The sequence below is a fragment of the Trichechus manatus genome, unplaced genomic scaffold, assembly GCF_000243295.1.
Source record: "Trichechus manatus latirostris isolate Lorelei unplaced genomic scaffold, TriManLat1.0 scaffold00057, whole genome shotgun sequence".
Lineage (NCBI taxonomy): Eukaryota > Metazoa > Chordata > Mammalia > Sirenia > Trichechidae > Trichechus > Trichechus manatus.
The window spans coordinates 1937442-1949315 of NW_004443993.1; the positions used below are offsets into that span (position 1 = coordinate 1937442).

An 11874-nucleotide genomic window follows, 5' to 3' on the forward strand; every position below is an offset into this window, starting at 1 on the left:
TGAGCGTTTGGTTACTAACCAAGGTCAACAGTTCTAATCCACCAGCCACTCCTTGGAAACCCTATGGGGCAGTTCTACTCTGTCCTATACGATCGCTATGAGTCGGAATCGACTCCACGGGAACGGGTTTGGGTTTAATGGGTAGACGCACGGTAGGCACTTAGTGTTTGTTGAGTAGATTCCCCTGCAACTAACAACAGATACACCCATTGCCGTCGACTCGATTCCAACAACAGACACACAGTAGGCGTTTACTGCCTACTTGCTGCATTGACCCATAATAGGTACCTCATGGCTCCAGTTCCAGGTTCTCAGGGATAGTCCAAGAGTAGACCTGGAGTCAAGACAAGTTGTTTCAGGTTGAGGTCACCTGGCCAAGAGTGCCGTGATGTCATGGGGCTTCGTGACGTCACGCGCCGGCCGGTTCTCACGGGTAGGGGCTGGGCAGTGCAGGGCTGGAGTTGGGGGAGGGTGCGGACAAAGCGGCCCTGCGCGCCGCACCCTCAGACCCTTGCGCTCGCCCCGGCCTGTCGGCCACATCTGGAATTCATTGCTGCAGCCGCCGGAAAGGGGCGGAGAGGAGGGCGGGGCGAGCGGGGGGCCGAGGCAGTGGCTCTCTCCGCCCCCCCTCCGTCCCTGGTCCCCAGCCCCGGGACTCAGCGGAGTCCGGCGGGCAACCCCAGCCCCAGCCGCGGCCGCGCCGGGGACAGAGCCACCAAGGCCTCTCCGGCCAGGGCAGGGACCCGGGCCGGCCTAGCCAGGTGAGCGCGCGTGGCGAGAGGAAAAGCAGAAAGGGCGGACCCCGGTCCCCTGAGGTCGCTGGATCGGAGCTGGGGGGACCCGGCCAAGGGTTGGGGGCGCTCCAGGGCGCGCACGCGCCGCCCGTGCTCCTGCTGCACGATGGGGTAGTCCCCGTGCGCCCTTTCCACGACTCCAGGAGGCTCCCATTTCCTCGGCCCCGAACCCCTAGACTGCGGTCACCGCCTTCCCCAGCGGCAGGAAGTTGGCGCCGAGAAGGCGGAATCCAAACGCTTTCGGCTGGAGACGTTGGGAGGGAGGACCGCACACCCGGGTGCTGGGGGGCTTGGGGAGAGAGGGTGTAGAGCGCCTTTCTTGGTGACCAGGGCCGGACAAACGCGAAAGATGCACCGCGCTGCGGAGCCTCCGAGCCGAGGGGCGGTACCCCCGGGAGGGCAGTCGCCCACTGCCTGCACGACTGGGTCTCTGCCTCAGTTTCCCCGCGTAGTTCGCCTCAAGCCCCCCCCCGTGGGGGCGTGGCTTTGTTCTGGAGGGAAAAGTAGCGTGACTGCGTGACTCCAGCGCCTCCTCTTTCCCCTCGGGCCGGTGAGGCGCGTGGGTTTGGGCTCGCGAGGCGAGGATCCCGCGTGGTCCCTGTTGCGCAGAGCGTCTGGACCTCCCCCCCTCCTCGGGCACGGATTGACTCATCCGGGGATTTCCACCCCCTCCCCGGTGTCTGCTCTTGTCAGACGCTCCTGGCGCCGCGAGCTGAGCCCACAGTCCCCCCGCGTGGCGTGACGCGGGCAAGGCACTCGTGCGGCTGCTGTTTGGATCTCTCCCTCCCAGTCCTCCGGGAATCTCAAGGCGGGAGCCCCGGCAAGACGGAGAGGAGCCCTCCCTCCCCATTTGGAGGTGTGGGGGTCCCGCGCGTGTGGTGGTCGCGGGAGAAAGGAGGCGTGGCCCCATCGCGAGCGAGTGTGGATACCGCGCATTCCTCGGCTAGATAAGGACTCCGAGAGTGCGGCCAGGGGCGGGTCCTGCAGCTGTCTCCACGGTGACGCGCTGGGCTTCTCTGGTGGAGGGGTGGGGGGTGCTGCGAGCGGACCGAGGTGGCGCCAGCCTCCTCCGCTGTTGCTTTGGGCCTGAGCTGCTCTTAGGATCCTCCACCCTCGCGGGCCCACTGGGGCCTCTTTCGTTGATTCATTCCACACGTTTCCTGAGCGCTTACTGTATGCTAGGAATCTGTGTAAGCTTTGGGAACAGATTTGGTCGCTGGCCTCCGGCACTCACATTTTACCGTGGAAGCCAGACAGAAAACAAGAAATACGGTAATAATTTCCGATAGTAGCAAGTGGTGTGAAGACAATAAAGCCTGATGCTGAGAAAGAAAGGGCCTGGGGAAGGCGGCCACTGTAGACTGGTGGGCCTGAGAAAGTGACGTTTAAATGGAAACCTGAAGGATGAAGAGCCAGTCATTCAAGGATGGGGGTGGGGGCGGGGAGGAAGGATGTGCAAGGTGAGAGACAGCCTTGAGGTGGGGCTGGGGGTGGTAGGTAGAAGGCTATTGTGGCTGGAGCGGAGCGATTGCTGGGGAGACTGGGAGGAGACTAGGTGGGCAGGGACCACCCATTCAGGGCTGTGGAGAGCCATGGAAGAATTTGGAGCTGGGGGTGACCTACTGGATTTATCAGTTAAAAAACTAACCCCGACTGCTGGATGGAGAACAGCCTGTGGGGAGGCCTGACGGCTGGCGAGAAACCAAAAGAAAGAGGGTGGGGGCTGCCTAGGGCAGGGGGCATGGGATTGATGGTTGACTAGGGGAACTGGAACCACAGGGTCTGCCCCTCTGGAACTAGGAGGGCAGAGGGGAGCTAGAAGCCACTGAGCCTTCCTCCCACCTTGCCCTTGCCTAATCTCTAGCCAAAGAGTCGCATCATCCTCTGTCTCTCTTCCCTTCCCTCCACATCCTGCCACTTGTCCCTCTCACTCCATTTCAGGCCGGGCTGGTTCTGAGCCCAGTGACCTCTTGCTGAGCCTCTGGGAGGTAGTCAGGACTGCCCTGTGACAGTGAACAAGAGTCAGGCCTGGGAGCCTGGCCCAGGGGAGGGGAAGAGACGAGGCCTCTGTGTGTTTAGGGGGCGACTCCTCTGCCAGCCCCAGCACTCTTGGCCCTGCTTCCTCTTTCTGGGAAGTACAGACCAGCCTTAAGTTCCCGCCTTATGTTCTCCTCTAGCCAGTAGGGAAAATGAGACAGGGGAGGCAGTATGGGCCTCAGTTTTCCCTTTTCTGATGAGAAGAGCTGCCTCACCCTTTGTAGATGCTGTGACAGCCTCCTGGGACTGCAGAAAGTGGGGGTGCATCTTCTCCCAGGGAAGAAGACAGACTTTTTGGTTTGTCCCTGGGGTATGAGGGCTGAGCCCATTTCTTAAAATTAGCTGTAAATCTTTCTCTTGGCTGCCGGACTGGAGAGGGGTGGCGGCCCCCACATGAGCCCGGGATGGGAGGGGGACATGCCCTGGGCTTCTCCCACCATGGAGTGTGGTTCCCAGGCCCGTGACAGAGGCCTTAATTCTCAGTTATGAAACCCAGGAGGGGCCCAGCAGGCCAGGGCAGTCCGGAGACGTCTGGTCGGGGTGACCCAGCGGTCAGGCTGGGCTCAAACGTTCCCCAGGGACATCCACAGCCATAACTCGGTCCTTGGAAAAACTGCGCTCCAGCCGCCTGTAAACGACCCAACCCGTACTGCTAGCGGTAGAGCGCCCCCAGCTGGGCAATCACATGCCCAGGATGCAAAATTTAGGCCAATAGGCAAATCGTTCAGTGCCTTGGGATTGAAAACGAGCTAATCAGGGTGCTGGCTGTTTCCGGCCCGACGGCCGGTCTGGTAAGACAGCGGCCTGGGCCAAGCCAGCCAGGGGCCAGCTGCAGCGGGCAGAGGGCATCGGGGCGCCCAGAGCCCCGTCCGGCGGGAAAACAAGGGGCCTCTGTGTGGCGATCTGGGCGGGGCAGCCGTCCCCAGGGATGTGCACAAACCCTTCTCTGTTCCCAAACTAGGACGGATGTCCCTCCACCGGGGGAAGCAGCTGCCTCCGTCGGGCCGGGGGCCAGGGTGCCCCTTCAAAGGGGCAGCTGGGGGGCTGAGATGACTGTGCGATCCCGGAAGCCCCCCATCACTCCCAGACTCACTAGGAACCGGCCTAACCAGCCTTTTCTGGAAGGTGCTCCTGGAACGCTTGTGGTCCTTGCCAGGCCGGTTTCCAGGGACCTGGGGACGGCTCTTCCCGTGCGCTCTCCAATTAGCTGACGGCTGGAGCTTCCTCCCAGCCCCCCCTCGTGAAAGGCAGACCCGGCGCTGGCTAATCAGAGGCCCCCACCACCCTACCCTGAAGCTGAGGGAAGGCCTCTCCCGCCCCTCCCCGCTACGGCTCAGTTTTCCTTGGTGGGGGGTGTGGTGACTCAGGCCTTCGTGGAAACAAATGCCATCCCCCCCAGGGCTGCACGCCCCCTCACCACTCACATGAGTTTAGCTCGGTTACCCCATCCTCCCAGCCAGGACCTCCCAGAAGGGTCTCCCGTGGCTCCCCCACCTCATCTGCCCTTCCCAGCCTTCCCTGCACCGGATGTGACAGGGGAGCGAGACTCCACCCTGTTCCAGGGGCCTCACATCTGGATTTCATCCAGGCTGGGGAGGGGGATGCCAGTGCCCTGCCTACCCCCTTGGGACCCTCTTTCCCAGGGCAGAGCTAGATGGTGCTCATGAGAACAGGCTGTTGGGAATCTTGGCTGGCTGACTCAGTCAGCATCCCCTTCGAAAACATTGGGTGGCGGGCACTCAGTCCAGAGTTCTGTGTGTGGTGGGAAGAGGGGAGTGGTAATAATCACATTAGCTAATATTATATGCTAAGCATGCCTCATGCATCATTTAACAGGATTTAAACCCCTATAAAGTGGGCTTTCTTCTCCCCACTCCATAGACATTGAGACCGAGAAGCTGAGTTGCCCAAGGTCCCAGTGTGTTAGAAGTGGAGTGGGGATGGACCCTGGATTGCCTTCAAAATCTATGTCCTTTAAGATGACATGACCTTTGGGATGCTCAAACCTCAGGGCCACCCAGCTGTCTCCTCAAGACTTTATTTTGGGAGCACCCATGGCCTCAAGGCTTAGGTCCAGCCTGAAATCCCGGGCCATGGGTAGTAATGAGCAGGGCATACTGCTATCAGGGGCAAGCATCTCTTTGGCCCAGGTCAGCAGGTGGCTTGAGGCCCAAGGCCTCTGTGACTGCTGGAGAAAGGAGATGAGCCCTCCAGGCCCTGCCCAAGGCTTGCTCTCAGGCAGCTGGGCAAGGTTCCTGGAAGTCCTCATTGTGCCCATTTAGAGGGGGGAGCTTTTGGAAGTTCAGTTTCTTTTCCTTTGAAAGACTTATAGCCTAAGGGTTATGGAGGCTGCGGAGCCAGTCTCTCTGGCTCCACCACTTACCTGCTTTGAGACTTTGGGAAAGTGAATTGACCTCTCTGGGTTTCCCGTCCATAAAATGGGGATACAGTAATGCTCATTCTGACCGTATGGGACCACTCAGCAAGGAGGGACAGAGCTGAGACTCAAAGCCCAGGCCACATCCACAGCCCTGACCTGTCTGTCTGTCTCTCCTCTGTGTAGCTCCGACAGCCCCATGGCCCCAGCTGACCTCTGAGCTCCACCATGAGCAGCCTATACTCGGAGTACCTGAGCCCCGACAAGGTCCTGGAACACTACAATTACACAAAGGAGACACTGGACACGCAGGAGACACAGTCCCGCAAGGTGGCATCGGCCCTCATCATCATCATCTGCTGCGCCATTGTGGTGGAAAACCTGCTGGTGCTCATTGCAGTCATGCGCAACAGCAAGTTCCACTCAGCCATGTACCTGTTCCTGGGCAACCTGGCCGCCTCAGACCTCCTGGCAGGCGTGGCCTTCATAGCTAATACCTTGCTCTCAGGTCGCATCACGTTGAGGCTGACGCCTGTAGAGTGGTTTGCCCGCGAGGGCTCAGCCTTCATCACACTCTCTGCCTCTGTCTTCAGCCTCCTGGCCATTGCCATTGAGCGGCACGTGGCCATTGCCAAGGTCAAGCTGTACGGCAGCGACAAGAGCTGCCGCATGCTGCTGCTCATCGCAGCCTCCTGGCTCATCTCGCTGGCTCTCGGCGGCCTGCCCATCCTTGGCTGGAACTGCCTGGGCCACCTGGATGCCTGCTCCACCGTCCTGCCACTCTATGCCAAGCAGTACGTGCTCTGTGTGGTGACCATCTTCTCTGTCATCTTGTTGGCCATCGTGGCTCTGTATGTCCGCATCTACTGTGTGGTTCGCTCGAGCCATGCTGATGTGGCCGGTCCGCAGACGCTGGCCCTGCTCAAGACGGTCACCATCGTGCTGGGCGTTTTCATCGTCTGCTGGCTGCCTGCCTTTAGCATCCTCCTCCTGGACTATGCCTGTACTGTCCGGTCCTGCCCCATCCTCTACAAAGCCCACTACTTCTTCGCCTTTGCCACCCTCAACTCGCTGCTCAACCCTGTCATCTACACGTGGCGCAGCCGGGACCTGCGGCGGGAGGTGCTGCGGCCACTGCAGTGCTGGCAGCAGGCAACAGGGGTGCAAGGACGGCGAGGAGGGATCCCGGGCCACCGCCTCCTGCCCCTGCGCAGCTCCAGCTCGCTGGAGAGGGGCACGCACATGCCCACGTCACCCACATTTCTGGAGGGCAACACGGTGGTCTGAGGGATGGGTGGGCTTACAACCAGGCCGATGGCAGAGGGCCATGTGGAGAGGTACTGGGTGACCTCAGACAGAGATGAGGGGCTTCCCAGCCAGATGCCCTCATCCTGCAGACCTGGGCAGTATTGGAAACATTCCACAGCTGGTTTGGCTGAAGTACTGACCAGTTAGATGGCAGAGCTGCCGCAGGGTCCTGGAGGCCAGCACCAGTGCCCGGCATGACCATTTTGAACTGGATCATGAGATGGCCTGGGGGGTCCTGGAAAGGACCAGGGTGATTGCAGGCGGGCACTCAAGGGGAGCTCGAAACAGGAGCAATTGACCAACCAGTACAGAGTATTTCAACATCGGAACAACTGGCTGACCCTCTGGCCTGCTCCAGACTCCCTTCTCTGAATTTTCCCTCCTGCCACCTTCTCCTGGCAACCTCAGGCCGCTTCCCTGGACCTCTGTCCCCTGGAGCTGGAGGCCTCTTCCCTGGCCTCCAGGGTTGCCTCAGTTACAGTGCCTGGGCCCAAATCCACAGCTTCCCCAAATTTCACCAGCTGTCATTTTGGCTACTTCTTCCCTCTTCTCTCACTCCCCAAGATGCCAGGAAACCACAGGGTGGGGGTGGGGGGCTAAGCCCCATTCTCAGACCTCATTGGCCAATTGCACTATTGGGGTGCAGAGAAATCACCAAAGGCTGGAAAAATTGGTTTTGGGGGTGGGGGAAGGGATTTGGGCCACCCCCCAGTGGGGCAGGGTAGAACTTGAGAAAGTTCTGAGGGAGATATTTGCACAGGACCCCCCTAAAATCAAACCGTCCCCAAACTACTCCCACCTTCAGCCACGGCCAAGGTACAAGGTCCCCTAAAGCAGAGCAGCCTTCAGCTGCTGAGCCTCCCTTCAAGTTGTATTGAACGGAGCATGGGGTTAGGGTGACCAAGGACATTTCCTGGGGGCACTCTCTCCTAAACTGCCCCAGAAAGATTTTGCTCAATCCTGTGGATGGATGGAAGGGACGCTGCGGTACAAATGTATATTTATGTGTCTGTGTGTGTCTTTGTGTGCACGTGTGTGATGGTTGTGACCTGGCTCCCCGCCGTTGTTTCCCCCGGAATGGATGCTGTTCTGTCTCCTAATGTCTGTGTTGAAGCTGCCGAAGGGGGTTCTGGCCCTACAGAGACCCCTTAGTAATTGCTGGCTTGTCTCCCCGCTTGAGAGCTGGGGTGCAGCTTACCTTAGAGAAGGAAACCTCACACCTCCAACTCAAGAATGCAAAGGTTGGAGGGGTCTCTGGGGGGCAAGGAGCCAGTCGGGGGCTTGTCTCCCCTTATACAGCTCCCCAGACGCCCCACATGCCTGAGACCCAGATCTGGGCCAATAAACGGTTCAATTTCTCTTTCTGATCCTGGTTGTGTCTTTTTCAGGGATTCGAACCCCCACTGAGAATTTGCATTTCTAACAAGTTCCCAGGCAATGCTAACACTGCTGGTTAGGGACCAATTCCGAGAACCACCAGTAAGATCAGTGGTTCTCAAAACTTATTATACATAAGAATCACCTGGGGGTCTTCTTAAACTGTAGATTCTGATTCAGCACATCTGGGGCGGAAATGCAACTTGTCGGGGGTTTGAAGCCCTGGTCTGTTTAGGCTTAAGGCGACAGTTCCTCCATTACCATCCTCTGGCTGGGGTGGATGGGACGGAAGGGTGGCCTTGCTGGCCTTCCCATTCGGTGCCCCCACCCCTAGCCTTGCGGAGCCAAGATCGCAGTGGCTTCTGGTGTCAACACTGACTTTTCCCCTGAGATAGCTGTCTGCTAGCCTCTCCCAGAAACTGCTGGTGATTAATTATGCCTGGGGCTGCCCTGCTTTCCTTCAAAGAGACAGTTCAGTGGGTGGTAAGGGACCCTTCTCCATCCTAGGTTCATATCCCTCTTTCCCTTTCAGGGGAGCTGCAGAGGTGGTCTTGGGGGGCAGAGTAGGCCCAGATAGCATTTTGGGCTGCAGTATTCCCAAAAGTAATGGCTCACCTTCATCCAGCACTTTACAGGAGTTGGGGGAGGGTGGTTGTTAACAAACTTCTTTTGTGGAGATGGGGCTTCAGAGAAGTTAAGCGAGCTGCTCAGGGTCACACAGCCAGTGGGGGCAGCGCCTATCAGAATCTGAACCAAGGCAGGATGACCCTGCATTGCTGGCGCCACCACTGGGCTAGAGAGAGGCCCCTCAGCCCCCTCCTTGCATGGATGGTAGGGGGAGGCATGGGCCACCAACCCCACCCAGAACCAGGAGAAGCCCAGATGGCCTACAGCTGGGGGGTGGGTCTACAGCTAAGCTACGGGTGACTCCTTTGCCTGGAGGCACAGGGCCCAGCGGCTCCTTTGAAGCCAAGTCTGGAGCTTTGATGGGGGTAAGGGGAGCCCAGGCCACTAAGAGGAAGCCCCACCCAGCAACACTAGCACAAACAAGCACAACCAGTGGGAGAGAAGGCGTGGGACAGACTGCTGCCAGGGGACCAGGGGCTGTACAACCCACGCCCCTCCCCATATTGGAATTCCCTTCCCCCATCAGAGACAAGCTGAGCTTGGAAACCTGAGCCCCCGTTGGGATTGGTGGGAGGGAAAGAGGCACCGGCCAGGCGAGCATCAGTAAATTTCCCGGAAATACCCACACCCCACACGCTTTCTCCCTCTCCTCCTTTGGGCCTTTGTTCAAATATCACCTCCTTAGAGAGGCCCACCCTGACCACCCCTTTCCCTGTCTATCTAGCCTCTCACCTGCTTATCACCTGGAAGTATGTTATATATTGATTTGTCTGTCTCCCTCTGTTAAAATACGAGCACCATGAAGGTAGGACTGCATCTGTCCTATTCACCACTCTGTCTCTTGTACCTTAAACAGAACCTGTCATGTTCCCACCTCAGGGCCTTCGCACTTGCTGTTTCCTCTACCTGGAATGTTCTTCCCCAAGAAATCCAGTGGCTCCTCTCTCTTCCTTCAAATCTGTATTCAAATATCATATCCTGGGCAAGTTTTCTGGCCATGCCATATACATATTTCTGTTTTATTTTTTCCTTCTTATGACTTGCCACTCCAACATACAACCAAAAAATCAGTCATGCTGAGTTGATTCCAACTCATGGCAACCCTATGTGTCAGAGTAGAACTGTGCTCCATAGGATTTTCTTTTTCTTTTTCTTTTTTTTTTATTGTGCATTAGGTGAAAGTTTACAGAGCAAATTAGATTCCCATTTGATAGTTTGTATATAAAATGTTTCATGGTCTTAGTTTCATTCTCTCTCTCTCTCTCTCTCTCTCTCTGTCTCTTTCTCTCTCTCTTTTTAATCTCAGGGGAGTAGTTTCAGGGTTCATCCAGCCTCCATGGCTCCAGAAATCTGGATTCCATTAGAATTTTAAATTCTGTTCTACATTTTCCCCCTTTTGATCAGGATTCTTCTATAAAATCTTTAATCAAAATGTTCAGTAATGGTAGCTAGGCTCCATCCAGTTCTTCTGGTCTCATGGCGAAGGAGGCAGTTGCTCCTAGAGGCAATTAGCCACACATTCCATTTCCTCCTCCTATTGCTGACTCTCCTTCTTCCTCTGTTGCTCCAGGCTAATAGAGATCAATTGTTGTGCATTGGATGGCTGCTTGCAAGCTTTTTAGAGCCAAGGCACTGTGCAACTGAACTAAGAGGTAGAACAGAAGCACTAAACACATTGTTAGGCTTATTAACCAGGAATGTCCCATAAAACCATGACCCTAAACCTCCAAACCAAAGAACCTAATCCCATGAGGTGTTTGGTTGTACATAAGCAGCCTCAGCAGGTACTCTTTTTCCATAGGGTTTTCAGTGACTGATTTTTTGGAAGTAGATCACCAGGCCTTCTGAGGCACCTCTGGGTGGACTACAACCACCAGTCTTTGGGTTAGCAGCCGACCACATTAACCATTTGCACTACCCAAGGACTCCCTAACATGCAACGCATTCTGCTTATTTATCCTCCATCTCTCCCTGTAGAATGCCAGTTCCACAACGGCAGGAATTTTTGTCTATCTTGTTCACTGCTGGGTGTCCAGTTTCCAGAACAGAGACTAGCACACCAAAACCCAAAAAACCAAAACCCAAAAAACCCAAACCCATTGCTGTCGAGTCAATTCCAACTGAGAGCGACCCTATAGAACAGAGGAGAACTGCCCCATAGGGTTTACAAGGAGCACTGGCAGATTCAAACTGCCAGCCTTTGGGTTAGCAGCCAAGCTCTTAACCACTGCACCACCAGGGCTCCGACTAGCACACAGCAGGAGCTTAATAACTGTTTGTTGAATGAGTGAAAGCAAAAGCAAATGATGGTCATTCCAGTGAGTGTTAAGTGCTATGAATAAAATAAAATAGGGGAAGTAACAGTCAGAGAAATCTCTGGAACAAGTCATACTCCGCATTCATTGGACAACCCTTTGGAAAGATGAATAATTATAATAATAGTAAAAACAGCCTAATGTGTACTGAGTATTGTTGGAAGTACTTTACACCTACAAACTCATGGAATCCTCACAACCACCCTGTGGAGTAGGTACTATTATCTGCTCTTTGACAGGTGAGGAAACTAAAGCACAGAGAGGTCAAGTAACCTATCTAAGGTCACATCGCATGTGAGTGGAGGAGCTGGGATTTGAACTCAGACAGTCCTTGACCACAGTCACATTCAATTCTCCTCAATATCTGGGTCTGAAGAAAATCCAGTTTGCTGACATCTCTCAAATCTTGGAGCCTAGGGCAGAATGGGCCAACCCACAGGGGCACACAATGTCTTTCACTCCTTTTTCCTTAGGGAGGCTGTTGGATATTAGAGAACATCAGAATCACCCAGAAGAACCTGTTAAAAGGGAGATTCTCTGGCCCTGTAGTCAGAGATTTTGATTGAGTTGGTCTGAAGTCCCTGGGTAGCGCAAACTGTTATCGTGCTCACTGCTAAACCAAAGGCTGGAGGTTGGAATACACTCAGAGACACCTTGGAAGAAAAGCCTGACAATCAGCGCCTGAAAACCCTATGGAGCACAGTACTACTCTGACACACATGAGTCAGAATCAACTCGACAGCAACTGTTTTTTTTTTAGGTCTGGAGTGATCCTAGGAATGTATATTTTTCAGTAAGCATCCCCAGTGATTCAAAAACACATGGTCCTAGGACTGCATTCTGAGAAACTTCTAGACTCCATGATCTAGAACAGCTTTGTCCAATAGAACTTTCTGTGATGCTGGAAACATGCCCTATCTGCACTGCCTGCATGTAGCACTTGAAATGTGGCTAGTGTGATGGAAGATTTTAAATTTTACTAAATTTTAATTAATTTAAATAGCCATGCGTGGCCAGTGGGTACCATTATGGGATAACA

The 11874-nt window shown here is 55.4% G+C and overlaps 1 protein-coding gene across 1 annotated transcript; it reads left to right on the forward strand.

Annotated features, from left to right (window-relative positions):
* Nucleotides 1-712: 712 nt before the first annotated feature.
* Nucleotides 713-6590, forward strand: S1PR2 (sphingosine-1-phosphate receptor 2). The gene is made up of 2 exons (XM_004378363.2): nt 713-761; nt 5395-6590. Exon 2 carries the CDS (start codon nt 5437-5439, stop codon nt 6493-6495), a length of 1059 nt encoding a protein of 352 aa, XP_004378420.1. The 5' UTR covers nt 713-761; nt 5395-5436; the 3' UTR covers nt 6496-6590.
* Nucleotides 6591-11874: the final 5284 nt, after the last annotated feature.